This window comes from Tasmannia lanceolata, unplaced genomic scaffold (assembly GCF_043159265.1).
Source record: "Tasmannia lanceolata isolate RefF3 unplaced genomic scaffold, GAP_Taslan_0.1 ptg000008l, whole genome shotgun sequence".
Classification (NCBI taxonomy): domain Eukaryota; kingdom Viridiplantae; phylum Streptophyta; class Magnoliopsida; order Canellales; family Winteraceae; genus Tasmannia; species Tasmannia lanceolata.
The window spans coordinates 28,727,491-28,743,166 of record NW_027518685.1 but is presented as its reverse complement, the minus strand read 5'-3'; the positions used below and the strand labels follow the sequence as shown (position 1 = coordinate 28,743,166).

Genomic DNA, 15,676 nt, shown 5'->3' with positions numbered 1-15,676 from the left:
ACAGAGAGCCTAACCCATGTCCTTGCCTGTTAAACATCTCTATGAAAATAGTTGCATTTCCTGCTTGTTAAGAGATGGACTAAGCCTCTTTGAGATCTCCTTAGAGTAAGGCCTAATCCAATGGTCATCAGGTCCTGAAAGAAAGGAAAAAAAAAAAAAAACAGAGATTGTGAATCGGTGTTAGCACATGCTAATACAATTTCTAAAAATGGAATGATACTATCTTTTCTGTAAAACATAGGTGAATCAAATTCGATTTCTATGGTAGCTTTACTTGTGAAGAACTGGAGGCATATGATTTCTTCCATTGAAAATGAGCCTAGTCAAACTCTTAAAACACATTGGAGGATATTCAATTCCCAAAGACAAATGGAATGCTCTTATTTAATTAGATTTGGCATTCATTGAAATGTGGTATGTGGAATTTTATTGTTGTTATCCAACTGCCATTAGGATTAAAAATGCAATAAAATCCTAGCAACAATAAGCCATGGAACGTTCTGTCACTATGGTAATATGCATGCAACTTAAAAGTGTTGGTGGTTGGCATGAGCTTCATTTCTTAAACATTAGACATTAATAGAGCTATTGAAAGGCTGCAAATTGAGCAGTGAAACCTCCAATTGTCCTCGCGTTTTCGTTCTAATAGGAAATGGAAACAGATCCACTGTGAGACAGAGTTCAATTGAAGGTAGCTTGCTATAAGGTTGAACTGAACAGCTTGTATTTGCATTGATCTGTACTACTCGGACAGTCCTCTACTAGGGCCGATCATTGTACATTGAATCCTTGCAAACATGCCGCATCGAAGTGGTATCAGAGCATCCTGTGCCACTTACCCGCATCACTTTCTCACCACTCTCGAAGTAATAATTCACTGCTTCATTAGCAATCATGGCACAATCTAGGATTTATCTTCCTTTGATAATAACCAAATGATTACTTGAGGAGTGTTCTCTTCAATCTTTCCGCAAATACTTTAGCAAGCACTTTGTAAAGACAACCAATGAAACTAACAGGACGAAAGTCAGATAGATTAACCGCGCCTTTAGAATGAGTGCTATGAAAGGTGACCATGTTCCTTTGCCAAGCTCCAATTCTGCATGAAACTCTTGCTTGCTATAATGGAATTAGCAAGCTATTGATCGTAGCTTTTCTTCCATTTCTCCCATCTATGCTTGTTAAATGCAAGGTTCTCAATTCACAGACTCCGAGCTTGATTCGACCTCATGCGTGCTCTCGCTTGTGGTAAGACCATGCTTATTATCTTCTAAAAAAATAAAAAATAATAATTATAGATCTAATTTCAGCAAGATCTGGAAATTATTGCTCTCGATTCGAAGGATGTAGGACGCTTCCGTCGATAGCGGTCTACGTTAGATTGTCTCCTGTCAAGATGTAATCATTCATGTATAGTAAGAGAACCAAAATACCATAAGAATGGTGATAACTAAAGAGTGATGAAATAATGGCGAGAGATAAAGAGTGATGAATCTGATATGCTATATAAGAAACCATTGGCAAGTAGAAAATCACTAAAAATGATTGAACCAGGCCTGTGGTGCTTTTTTAAGCTGATGTAGAAATGGGATTCGACCGAGGAAGTTAAGGGCGGGGAATAAATAGTTTTGTTTTCAATAAAAGGAGGAGAAAATAAAAGTGCTTGAAGCACTCCAAAAACTCTAAAGAAGCTTCAAAGGGAAGAGGTGAAGGCTTGGGCATAAGGTGGTAGCCATGTAAGAACCATAGCATGCAAGATGTGGGATGGCATGCTTTGCCAAGTCATCATCTGATGAACTAGCCATTAGCTTGCAATTCCTGCCACGTCATTACATTATGAGCTATATTTTAACTGCCTATGAGCTAACATTAATTGTCATAACAGTTGGCCCATGTTTGGGAAGAATCTAGAAACTTCTATCTTCAACTACGTGATCTAGCATTAATTGTCATAACTGCAAACTGGCTCATGGTTGGGAAGAATCTAGAAGCGTCCATGAGTTCAATCATCAACTACCCATGAACTGGCAATAACTGTCATAGCAACTGGCTCCTGGTTGGCAAGAATCTAGAAGCTTCCATCATCAACTGTCCATTAGCTGACATTAACTACCATGACAATTGAATCATGGTTGCCAAGGATCTAGAACCTTCTACTATAAATACCCCATGTGTTGTAATTAATAGTCATTCTTTGATGATGCAAGAATTTGTGTTATGAAAGCTCTTTTAAGCTGAGGAAGCCTTCCTCTCTAGTTGAGTAGCGATGTCCCTTCAATGTAAGCCCCTTCTCTCTCTTCTTTTAAATTTCTTTTCTTGGCTAGTGCAAGTAGCCTTATTTTCCGTAGTTTCCAGCAAGTTCAGTCGATAATTTTTTATTTTTTATTTTTATTTTTTTTTGTATTTTCATAATTGTATTTGAATTCTTCCTTCACGAATCAACTTTCTTTCAATCTAATTCAAGTTCTGCTACTCTTAACCATTCTTTCAATTGTTAAGAAAAAAATGTGAACTAGATAACTGACGTAGAGCAATCGGCGGAAGCGATTATTGATCTTCGAATCATATCATATTTGTAAAAAAAATTTTTAATTTTGAAAAAAAAAATGTAGGGTTCTTGATCTTACTTCGGACGTGGGGACACTCGGGATCGGATCAAGCGCGGAATCGTTAGCAATAGCCCTTGCATGCAACAAGGGATGAAAAGATGGGAGAAAGTGAAAAAAAAGCTACAAGTAATAGCTTGCAATTCCAATTTCCCAAGAAAACAAAGAAGATAAAAGAAAAATTTTCTCACAAAATTGTAAATCAATAAGAGCTATCTAAAATGAGAGACTATGGGGCTTTATATAATAGCCCATGACAATATGAAATGACTTAACTACCCCTAATAAGCAAATGACCACTAAAAACACATGAAAGTATGGAAAATACAAACATGATACTATATGAAGCAAAAACAAACTACCCTAAGGAGATGTGAAGGCCGATGTAGAAAATCTAGGGAATGCTCATGCATCAATAACCAACAAGAGTTGTTATCACCTTGGATTTGAATCACATCTTAGACCTAAACACATTGTAGAGCAACCTTCATTACAGATCCAACAATATGTGCCCCGGACTTTATTTTTTGATTGCATTAAAAGCAGAAAACTAGATCTGCATCTTCCTATTTCTCTTTAACCACTTGAGAAGTATGGACTGGGTACTGAAGTCTGAACCATTCCCAGATTTGAGTATCAATCCAGATTTTTATCTTCTGAGAAGCTACAAAGCAATTGAACACAACCAAAAGAAAGCCACTAAAATTTAAAATTCTGTATCATCACAAAAACAGAGGACTTGTGGTTAAATCAGATTTAGTTTTCAACTCAGATTTGATTGCTATAAAGGTTCTAATCTCCTAATCTACCTCTCAACGTTCTTTCAGTGATGATATAGAACCTGTTCTGGAATTTCTGTAAAACTACTCTAATAAGATTCAAAAAATCGAATTAGCTTCAATCCAATCAGCAAACGTTAGCCTTGTTACTTCATCCTACATCAAATGTCAGCCTTATTACTTCATCCTAACCTACAGTTGCAGTCTGAACATGTATGAATTGTTGTTGATTCTCATTTCCAGCAACGAACCTGCAACAAAACCAATCAGTTTAGTCAATTGTATTTAACCAGAACCAAGATCTAGTTATGGTTGAGTTCAGGGTTGTTGTATAACTATGATGACTGAACTGCTTCCTGAATTCTTATGTTTCTGCTACAATTAGTCAACTGCCAACATCATACCAGAGGCAAATGAAGCATCCATACTTCTCTGTTACTTAAGCTACAGAATACCAGTAACTGACTTCTATTTGTTGCTCCATTTCTTTTCTCCAATCGTCACCTGCAGTTCATTCAACTTTATAGTCATATTTCTGTTCCTGGTTGCTATAGAACTGCTATCTGCTGAAACTAATTACCTAAGGTTCTGTTCACCTTAGAATTCTATAGTAAAATCCTATTTCCAGATATAACTCAGATTGAACAACCCTTAAGTTTAACATTTGGTTTGAGTAGAGCAGGAGATCTGTTTACTTAAGATTGTTGTGTTTGTTCCTAGATCATTCAAACTCACGACATCAGTGATTCAATCTTCTACATTCCCCTAGTTTTCATCAAGTTGTCAATCAATTAGCTCAAATTCAGTTCAATTCTGAATTGAAAGGAACCATAATGTTAATTGACTGTGTTCTTAGTTCCTTCATGCTATGAACCTCCGAGGATTAGTTCATTTGACAGCTGACTCTTTAATCAGTGAGTTGAATTTGACGCCCTTTTCCACTGAGTTGGAACAAGCAGCTTCCAAAAACTTTTTGCAGCTGGACTCAGTTCAAGCCCGAGAATTCAGAACTCTTCAATGTGTTCCTTGGTCCTCCCTTGAAACAAAGATTTTACTCTTGAATCCAAACATCATGAGGACATAATGATTTTTTCATTGACTAGTTGAATCATTTTGAGCTTAGAGAATAATCAGAAAGCCCTTCACTTTTTACCCATTAGCAAATTTCTGAGGTTGAGCCTCTAGCCCAATTGGTAAAGGCTATGTTCTTTGACCCTTAGGTCTCGATACCAGCCTAGCTAACCAAAAAAAAAGAAAAAGATTTTGCTCCAAACTAGATAGTGAATTGCAAGTAGCCGAAGATACACATCATACTTGAGTTCCGCAGACCACTTGTCGCACCAATCCAGAACCGACCATTGCTTCTGCTTTCGCTCTACATCATAAGTCCATATAAAACCCTTTTAAGTTAACATTTATGAGTGGGCTTGAATTGGTCCTGGAGATTGGTCCATACAGACTGGTTCATCAAGATAATCGTGAACAAAAGCATTTTAAGTCTAATTTTCTAATAGGCCATCCTTTGACTGTAGCGATAGTAAGAACAATCCCGCTGCTTTAGAGAGTGGTGAATGGGCTGGTGGTATTCTAAAAATCAACCCTCTCTTTTTGCTTGTTTCCTTGGGCTACTAGCAAACCTTAGGTCGATCAAGCGCACTATCCGACATGAGTTTAGTCTTAAAAACCCATCGACATCCAACAATGCCCATTATAGAGAATAGGATACGAGCTCCCATGTGTCATTAGTAGTCAGGGGAAACATTTCCTCTATCATGGTAGTCCTCCATCCATCATGTTTTAAGGAAGACATTACAACTTTGGGCATGTTATAGCAAAGTGAACATATTTAGGATTTAGACTTGGATATCCCAGCTTCACCCCTTGTACTCACCACATGCTAATTAGTCACGATTAGGTGGGACGTAGGACTTACTGATCCTATAATTTAACGATTGTGGGCCTCTGCAGCACTTAGTCTAGGACCATTGACGGAGCATGTTAAGATTGCTTGTCCAAATTCCCGACCTCCATTCCTTTGGGATTCCCTCACAAATTTCACGACCGAATTAATGGATCCCAAATAGTGATTAATGTCCGATTTGCAAACTAGAACGAAGTAAAATAATCTTATTTGGAAATAATGAACAATTTTGGTGGCATCAAACGATGCCCGTAACCCCTTTTTTTTTGTTGATGTCCCTTCAAATTCCCAAACACAAAATTCTATCTAAAAATCATTCTAATTTCTTTCTAAATCTTCAAGACTCTTTATTTACATCACCTTGGATTATTCAATTAGATAATTTTAGTACAAATTTTTTTTGTTTTCATACACAAATATGCATATAGGAGACTATTGGAATTGAAATTTCAAGTGGTAGATCTGCTTATCTGGTTGGTAATACGGGAGGCATCATCCAATCTATTGGCTCTCTGGTAAATGGTGGCAGCCACAAGATTCAAGTGTTTCTTGTCGATGTTAGGGTCCGAGTTTAGCCTCTCCAGGAGTGCTTCCACTGCTTGGAAATCCCCTCCTCGGGCACCCAATAGGCTTAGCATCTGAAAATGCACTCGTTCTGAAAATATACACCCCTCTTCCTGCATCTCCATGTAAACAGACATGGCTTTGTCAAATTCCTGCACCTTCCCATAAGAATTTAGTACGAGGGCGATTGTGTCAGAATCGGGAAAGTATCCGGCTCCTCTCATTTTCTCAAACACCTCGATGGCATTCCGATGCTTCCTGTTCTTAGAGAAGAGATCAATCATGCATGTAAAGACGGATATGTCCTTCACCTCTTCAGCCTGACGGAAGAGCCAGGTGGCCTCTTCAATGCGCCCAGAATTCGCAAGAATCACTATTGCTGTGTCCCTTGGGATTTTGTTGTCCTCGTCCGAGGGGTGTCTGAGCTCGTGGAGCAAACGCTTGGCATGTGCAACAAGTCCTGCCCTCTCATACGCAATGATCATCGTCTGGTAGAGGATCTGATCCATCATCACATTGCTGCTTCGCAGTTTCTGAAACAGCATTGCTGCCCGATCCAATTTCCCTGCCTTACCCCATATCGAGATGATAGTCGAGTATGTGATGGCGTTCGGCTCAATCCCTTTCCCTTGCATCTCTTGTACCAGATTGGTGGCCTTCTCATGCTCTAATGACTTTCCATAAATGTTGATCATGGTGTTGTAAGTGATGACATTCTGCTCGATGCCCTTCCTCTGCATCAGCCGGAAGAGATGGATAGCTTCTCCGAGGAGCTCGGCCTCTCCGTAGACCCTCAAGAGGGTGTTGTAACTAACGACATTGGGCTCGATGCCCATTTTCCTAAGGCTCCAGAACAGGCGATCCGCCTCCTTAGCCATGTCCAATTGACCATACACGTCGATCATGATGTTGCAAATGGTGAGGTCAAGATGTGGGGTGCAGCTGGTGGAGAAGAGCGACAAGGCTTCGACAAATCTTCGGTCCTCAACCAAGGCACCAAGTAGAGTGGAGTAGCTGACAGCATCTGGCGTTATACCCGAGTCACGCATTTCGTCGAGCAGTTGGCGGGCTTCACGGAAAAGCCTGGCCTTGCCATAGACATTGATCATGGAATTGTAGGCGACGAGGTCTGGTGAGATACCAGCTCTCTTGAGCCTGGAGAAGAGTGAGATAGCCTTGGAATAGTCACGAAGCTTGAGGGCGAGCTCGATAAGGTTAGTGTAGAGGACGAGATCGCCTGAGACTCGATCATGATCCTCCATGTGCTGGAGCCAGGAGAGGGCTGAGTCAAAGAGACCAGCCTTACCAAAATGGGTAATGAGAGTGGAGTAAGTGAACCTGTCAGGGGAGATGGAACGGGAGCGCATCTCATGGACTAGACCGGAGGCAAGCTCCCACTGCTTGGCGCGGAGGACGTTGCGGAGGACGACATTGTATGCGAAGACTGAGGGGGCGTAAGAAGCCTCGTCGAGCATCCAATCGAGGAGGGCGAGGGAACGCTGCCAGTCGGTTTCGCGGGAAATGAGGGAGACCATGAAACGAATGGAGAGCTGCCTTCCTTTGTATGGGGACATCAGAATGTGGAGTTGCTCAGGCGTGGAGCTCTGCCTCAATGATGAGACTAGTTCTTCCATGTTCACACTGTGATCCCAGTAGTGGTGATGCTGATGATGATGGTTTTGCCGACGAAGATGATTTTGATTTTGACGTTGGAGAGAAGAAGAGGAGGATGAAGCTGCTGAAGTTATTATACACTTGTTAATACTGTTACTGGGAAGAGGAGCTTTTCCGAAGCAAGAACACCGGCCAGTTGATTGGAGGGGTGTACTTAACAAAAAAAGCACCCCGGCTTCCATGTTGTCAAATTATTTGAACTCGGAGAGAGCGGGTGAGAGAGAGGGAGAGAAAAATCTATATATACAAAGAAATTAAAATATATGTCTTTCTTTTCTTTTGCTTTGCCATTCGTTTACCTTCCAGAGAAAATTTAAGGAAAGCAATTTGAAAACGGGATTCCATTTCCATTGGTTGAATCTCATTTTCCTAAGAAATTATATGGTGGCCCCGTGGAGGTGGTACTTCAACCTTGATATTCTTTTTAGGGAAAATGACCAAATGAAAGGGCTTTCTACTGACTATAACATTTGAAGAGGGGAGACTTGGAAATAACCAATATACAGTGATGGTGACTGGTTTGCATGGGTTTAGGACAAAAATACCCTCTCTCTTTCTCTCTCATGGGATGATCCCAACAGTCCATTAGAGGACCACAATGCCCCCTCTCTCTCTCTCTCGTGGGATGATCCTAACCGTCCATTAGAGGGCCCCATTGCCCCCTCTCTCTCATGGGATGATCCCAACCATCAATTAGAGGGCCACAATTCCTCTCTCTTTCTCTCTCATGGGATGATCCCAACAGTCCATTAGAGGGCCACAATGCCCCTCTCTCTCTCTCTCTCTCTCTCTCTCTCTCTCTCTCTCTCTCTTATGGGATGATCCCAACCGTCCATTAGAGGGCCCCAATGCCCCCCTCTCTCTCTCATGGGATGATCCCAACCGTCCATTAAAGGGCCACAATGCCCCCTCTCTCTCATGGAATGATCCCAACCGTCTATTAGAGGGCCACAATGCCCCTCTCTCTCATGGGATGATCCCAACCGTCCATTAGAGGGCCACAATGCCCTCTTTCTCTCATGGGATGATCCCAACCGTCCATTAGAGGGTCACAATGTCCCGCAGGTTCGTGCACCTCTCTCCGGTATCCTCTAAACCACTGCTTACACTGTATAAACAACTTATAAACACTTTAAACAACTGTTTAACCTATATAAACCACTTGTAAATACTCTAAACCACTGCTTACCCCTATATAAATCAGTGCTTACATTGTATAAACAACTTATAAACACTCTAAACCACCATTTACCCTTTATGAACCACTTGTAAAAACTCTAAACCATTGCTTACCCCTATATAAACCACTTACAAACACTATAAACCATTGCTTACACTGTATAAACAACTTATAAACACTCTAAACCACTGTTAAGCCTATATAAACCACTTATAAACACTATAAACCACTGTTAGGCTTATATAAACAACTTATAAACACTTTAAACCGCTGCTAGGCTTACATGAACCACTTATAAACACTCTAACCCAGTGCTTACACTGTATAAACAACTTATAAACACTCTAAACAATTGTTTACCCTATATAAATCACTTGTAAATACTCTAAACTACTGCTTACCCCTATATAAACCACTGCTTATATTGTATAAATAACTTATAAACACTCTAAACCACTGTTAAGCATATATAAACCAGTTATAAACAATCTATACCACTATTAGGCTTATATAAACAACTTATAAACACTCTAAACCATTTTTACCATATATTATACACTTATAAATCCTCTAAACCACTGCTACGATTATATAAAATACTTATGAACGTTGTAAACCACTGTTTACCCTGTATAAACACTCTAAACCACTGATAAGCCTATATAAACCACTTATAAACACTCTAAACCACTGATAGGCATAGATAAACCACTGTTTACCTTATATAAACGAGTTGTAAACACTCTAAACCACTGATAAGCCTATATAAACCACTTATAAACACTATAAACTACTTCTTACCCTGTATAAACCATGTATAAACACTCTAAACCACTAATAAGCCAATATAAACCACTTATAAACACTCTAAACTACTGATAGTCTTAGATAAACCATTGTTTACCTTATATAAACGAGTTGTAAACACTCTAAACCACTAATAAGCCTATATAAACCACTTATAAACACTATAAACTACTTCTTACCCTGTATAAACCATGTATAAACACTCTAAACCACTGATAAGCCTACATAAACCACTTATAAACACTCTAAATCACTGATAGGCTTACATAAACCACTGTTTACCCTATATAAACCAGTTGTAAACACTCTAAACCACTGATAAGCCTGTATAAACCACTTATAAACTACTGTTTACCCTGTATAAATCACTTATAAACATTTTAAACCATTGTTAATCCTTATAAACCAATTATAAACACTCTAAACCATTGGTAAGCCTAAATAAACCACTACTTATGATTATAAACCACTACTGAGGATTCTTAACTAAAGAAGCTATATAAACCACTTATAAACACCCACTTCAGTAGTGGTTTATCATAGTGAAATAGTAGTTTAACTTAAGAAATTAGTGGTTTACAGTAAAATGACAATGATTATAAAGTGGAAAACAATAGTTTAACATGGAAAACTTTCATTCAAGTTTATAAACATGCCTTATAATTGAAAGAGAAGGGAGAGGGCTAGAAATACACACATTTCCATTGAATTGAGGCTTTGTGCAATGGAATGGTGGTTTCTACTGAAGATTTTTGCGATTTCAGAATCTAATAACATTTTTTTGCAATAGTTGTTGTAAATGGAGGCGTTTTCCAATGCAATGAAGAGTTAGGGAGGCTTTGACATCTAAAAATGAGGTTTTCAGCAATAGAATGGAGCTTTTGGCATCTAACAATGAAGGTTTTTGGGTTTCAAAAATTGAGGTTTTTGGGTTTTTCATACGTACGTAGGTGGGAGGAAGAAGAAGAAGAGAGAAAAAGGTGGGTTTTGGGATTTGTATTCTAAATGTAATCATTTCAAAAAGGTGATTTGAGAGAGAGAGAGAGAGGGAGGGAGAGAGAGAGAATCAAGGGCATTTTAGTCATATGCACTCTTGATTGGTGATTTACAAAACACCCCTCTTCAAATGTCATAGTCAGTAGAAACCCCTTCTATTTGGTCATTTTTCCTTTTTTTTATGACGGAGGATGTCCACACCCCCTTTTGGAGTAGGACTAGTCCCTACGGATACACGCAACGACACACACCACGTGTATTAGGTAAGTCGGATGCGGGATTCGAACACTCATCAACAGGGAGCATACCTGTGACTTTATGCCTTTATGCCGAAGAGCCAACTGCCTCGGTGTGTTACCACCCTTGATATTTGATCCAACAGCAGACTCTTAAAAGGTGGGCTGCTGTTGGATTAAATATCAACGGCAATACCTTTTTTACAGTACTCGACAGTGGGGGCACGGTATAAAAACTCCGTTTTCCTAGCGGTGCACAAAATTTAAAGACATAACTTGGAGTTCAATATTAGGGAAATGATATCACCGCAGCCATGTTTTGATATTTCCAGTAAAGCATCATGTTTTGATATTTCCACAAAAACATCAGCAATTTAAATCTCATTTTTTTGGATATTCATCTCAAGCCCTGAGCAATCCCTAAATTTTTGAAGGCACAATTTAATGCCTTTAGTTGTTTGGATGCTGGCTTCTGCAAGGTGCGATGCCAGAAATTTTGCACAAGAGGGGCAAAAATTATAGTAATTTTTTATCTATCTAAAATTTTGCACAATGGGGCAAAAATTATAGTAAATTTTGCACAAAGAAGGGAGATAAAAATGGTAACATTAAAATTTTAAACTTGTTTTCTATCTTAGGGATGATTGGAAAGGGGGGCATATTTTTTAAAAAGGGGTAAGTATAAAAAAATATTAAAAAATAAAGGTATATTTTTTTTTCCAAAAAATAAGGGGGGCAATTGTCCCCCTTTCCTTACATGTGGCATCGCCCCTGGCTTCTGCAAAGATCATTAAGTCATCAACGAAAAGCAAATGACTTAATAGAAAATTACCTCTCTTGAAGGGGGTGTTGATTTCTCCATTGGAAACCTAACCCTTGTTAATTAGAAATTAAAATAAAGCAAGGTAAATATTCGATCTTATTATGAAAAATAAAGCATTATTATTTCTTGACATATATATGACTTGTTTCTAACCTTTTTATTATGAAAAAAAAAATTTTAATTTCAAAATTGGCAAATTCACGAATCTTTCCTTTTAAGGTTTGCCGAACCTGACACGGTCCCGATGTCAGATTGCGACACTTTTTTTTTTTTTGGTAACGAAGGGTGTCCCACGCCCTTCCGGGGGAGGACTATTTCCTTACTGATATGCGCAGTCACCCGGAAACCATGCGCATCGGGTAAGAAGGGGGGATTCGAACGCTCATCACTGGGGAGCAAACCCATGACTTTACGCCAAAGAGCCACACCCTTCTGGGTTAAGATTGCGACACTCGTACTTATACTACTGTATGTTAATGATATTATAAAGGGATTTTGCTAGGGACTATCACAGAAGGCATTTTGCAGAGTGCCTGTTACATGAGAGGCAGCCACATAGACCTCAGATTTTGTCTTATTCATTTATTCATATGAAGTGGCTGCTCTCATGCAATAGGCACTCCGCGAAATGCCTTCTGTCATGGTCCCTAGTAAATCCCTATTATAAAACTGCCATTCAACACAAATTGTCCCACAACACTGCATGGACATGACGGGTTCTCAATTTCAGCATCTAGAGGCTTTAATATGTTCAAATATTGCCTACTTCTTCATCATCATCATCATTTCCTCGCACTTGGTAAGTAGATATTGTCAGTAGAGGTAGGAGGGGATAAGATTCTATAAATGTCCAAAATAAATTTTAGCATTATTATCTACTAGTGGGGCAAGTGGGGCAACCAGCCAAAAAAACTAAATAAATAATAAAAATGAATTAAAATATTTAAAAAAGTGGGGAATACATTCATAAAAATATTTAAATGATAACTAAAATACCAAAAATATATGAATAAAGCATGATTTAGAAAATTTTGGGAAAATAAAAATACATAGCAAGAGGAGAATAAAAGAGGGTTTTTCTATTCTCTTTCGTTACAATATTTTTTCACATCTACATTCATTTATCTAATTAATAAAACTTCCACACATCCAACAATTACCGAAAACCACACGCTATGTACTTTTTCCAACCAAGCTTCTCATGACTCTAAGGCTCTGTTCACTCTTTTTTTCCTAGTGCTGTTTTTCTTGGAAAACAGCCTCTTTTTTCCCTGACAAGACCTTGACAAGACAGAGTTTCTGTGTTCACTTCTTTTCCAGGGAAAAATATCATCAGATGTGGAATTTCTTATTTAATAGCTGAAAATGACGTGGAAATTGACTTTTTCCCTGTTACTTGATATTTGGTTTCCGATTAAATATATCGGAAAGAGGCTTTCTAAGGAAAATGAAACCTTTTCCTTGACAATTTCCCTAGATTTCTTTTTCTTCTGCCATGTCACCTGGAAAGGAAAGGAAAATGAAATCATTTCCTTTCCTTTCCGGGGAAAAGAAGTGAACAGAGCCTAAGGATAAACCAACTTTCTTAGTAAAATAGCTTTCCTACTCTCTCTCTAAACCATAGATAAAAATGACAAATAAGACCTCTAGAAGATTTACAAAAACAAAATCGTCTAGCCACTTTTACTTGTATTCCAAACAATAGCTCCGAACGGAATATGAAGAAAACATAGTTCAAATGCATACGTGTATTTTGCATACAAGATATCATAATCACAATGGGAAATTAAAATTATACAAAGAATGTACCTGGAAATTTTGTCCCATAACAACTTCCACCTCTTGTGGACTGGCTGCATTTTGTCTACAGTACTCATTGGCAATAGGAAAGAAACCTTGTCGTGCCTGCAATATAAGTCGCAAAACAGAAATATGAGAGATGCTATTTGTAGGAATTTGAGAAAAATTGAAAAAGGAGACATGGGATTAGGATAGAGGGAATAAATATAGCAATTTAATTAAGCCTTTGGTTATATTTGCACATCATCAAACCTCCATGATTATAAATAAAGATTTTTTTTATTTTTATTTTTGCAGGCTCTTCACTATCTTCCTCTGCATTGGACGAAGGAAACGGAAAAAATAACGGATTTTCCAAATAAAAAAGAAAGAAAGCGAGGGAGATGAGAAATTGAATCACGCGAATCTCTCAAACGGGTGTTTCTGCCTTGAAATTCTAGAATATGAAACGATTTGAACGAACGTACAGAATGAATATTAGGTTAGAAAGTTAATATTAATGTCTGGGTAATTTATGGTGGGGAGTGATAAATCGACTCCCCAAATTGATAATCGACTCCCCATGTGTTTTCTCTCTCCTCTAGGTTAGAGAGAGAAAGAGGAGAGGGATAGACACATGGGGAGTCAATTTATCCAGTTGGGGAGTCGATTTATCAGTGCCCTTTATGGTATGTGTAAAACGTACAGGAAAAGAATTGGCGTAAATCTATAGAATACCAATCGTATTGAATGGAGAAAAAGTGTAAAACGGGATATATATTGAAAAACAAAAACAAAAATCCTCATGCCACGTTGGAATCTATTTGCCACATAGACTCGAGGGAGGAAGGGGAGGGCTGCCACATCAGCGGTGAACAATAAACCTCCCTTCCTCTTTATTATATATATAGATATAGATTGTTTGTATGGATCGAATAAATTTTAGCATTACTATCTATTGTTTGTATGGGTCGACCCTCAACATTTATGAGCCAGCATATAATGATTCTTCTCTTTAAAAGTTGAAAACATCGAACCTCAAAATGTATCGACCCATGCTGCGAAATCTTCCCCATCGGATGATCCTAGCCCTCCAATTTGATGCTTTCAATTGGGCAATGGTTCTGATTCAGTGGGAAGATCTTCAGAAATCGGTAGGTTTGGATAATTGAAGAAGCAGAACCCTTTAATACTTTTGCTTGGGTTTGAGAAAAATATGGCATATAATCTCCTCTGGCTCAAGAACTCTTATAGTTATTATTATTTATTTATGATAGTTGCTGGTCAGTAGCAGGAGATGGGAGGGGAGGGGAAAGTGTATTGATATATCCCTTTGATAGATGATATTTTTAGGTAGAGGGCATCCATCAGATCAAAAGCAGCCAAGCACATTAATTAAAGGGCTTCTGTAAAAAGCGTAGTCATAAATACACTAGAGGGTGCTGTTCCAAGTAAAAAAAAAAAAAGCGGCAAATATGTTATTTCCCTAGTTAAAGCCAGGGGTTGAGGAATTCTGGTTGTATATTCTTATTCTGCTCTACTGTTCTTTCACATACAGCATGAAGAAGTTGGGTTAAGTTAAAACTGAATTTACGTGTATGTACAGAGAAATGGTATATGGCAAAGGCCAATCGATACACCTAATTTTAGCATACCTGTATATTGATCTTGGCCGTTTATCTGCTAGTGGGCTGTGACTCAAATGGACATTCCTAACATTCCACTTGGTAAAGTCATAGATCATCATGACGCGACTCACATGGTCTCGGATCCATGATCAGTGGATCTGATTGTGACCACTTTTGAGCTTCTTTTTTTTCCGGTTCATCGTCGATGTTCTCCGAGATTGACTAACAAGACTATCTCACAAATGTCACTGGTGATCGGGCTCGTAAATCTGATAGAAAATCTGGGTCCGATGCCGAAGAGAGGTCTCGATTGAATGATCAACTGTATATGGGCGATAGGCTGGATGGGAGATGGCCAACAATATGAACGGATGCGATCACTGTAAGTAGTGAGTTTGTCATATGTAATCCATCGATCAAATGCGTGAAATCATCTAATCACTGACTATCCATTTGTAATCGATGGCCCTGATCACTGAACACTGCATCTATAGATTAAGGTTAAAAGTCTTGGAGAGTGGTAGAGTAACCATACAAAAATCTACTGATTAGTTGTCCTCTATGTCTAGGACTCCAAAGAAAGCAACCCTTATAAAGAGTGGCCCATAAGAATCCAATACTAACGAATAAGGACATGGAGTCATGGATAAAACTAAGATTCCTCCACCCTGCTCCCCTCTCTC

The 15,676-nt window shown here is 38.6% G+C and overlaps 1 protein-coding gene and 1 long non-coding RNA gene across 2 annotated transcripts; one reads left to right on the top strand and one right to left on the bottom strand.

Moving 5' to 3' along the window:
• The first annotated feature begins 2,201 nt into the window (after positions 1–2,201).
• LOC143885084 (uncharacterized) lies at positions 2,202–14,321 on the top strand. The gene is made up of 2 exons (XR_013253136.1): positions 2,202–2,279; positions 13,684–14,321. It is a non-coding gene; the product is annotated as an uncharacterized LOC143885084 (long non-coding RNA).
• Positions 5,607–7,788, bottom strand: LOC143885083 (Tetratricopeptide repeat (TPR)-like superfamily protein). Its single transcript, XM_077389053.1, has one exon. It carries the CDS (start codon positions 7,724–7,726, stop codon positions 5,756–5,758), a length of 1,971 nt encoding a protein of 656 aa, XP_077245168.1. The 5' UTR covers positions 7,727–7,788; the 3' UTR covers positions 5,607–5,755.
• Positions 14,322–15,676: the final 1,355 nt, after the last annotated feature.

What these genes read in the sequence shown, in the direction of transcription:
- LOC143885083 (XM_077389053.1), bottom strand. Translation starts at nt 7,726, where the DNA reads ATGGAAGCCGGGGTGCTTTTTTTGTTAAGTACACCCCTCCAATCAACT.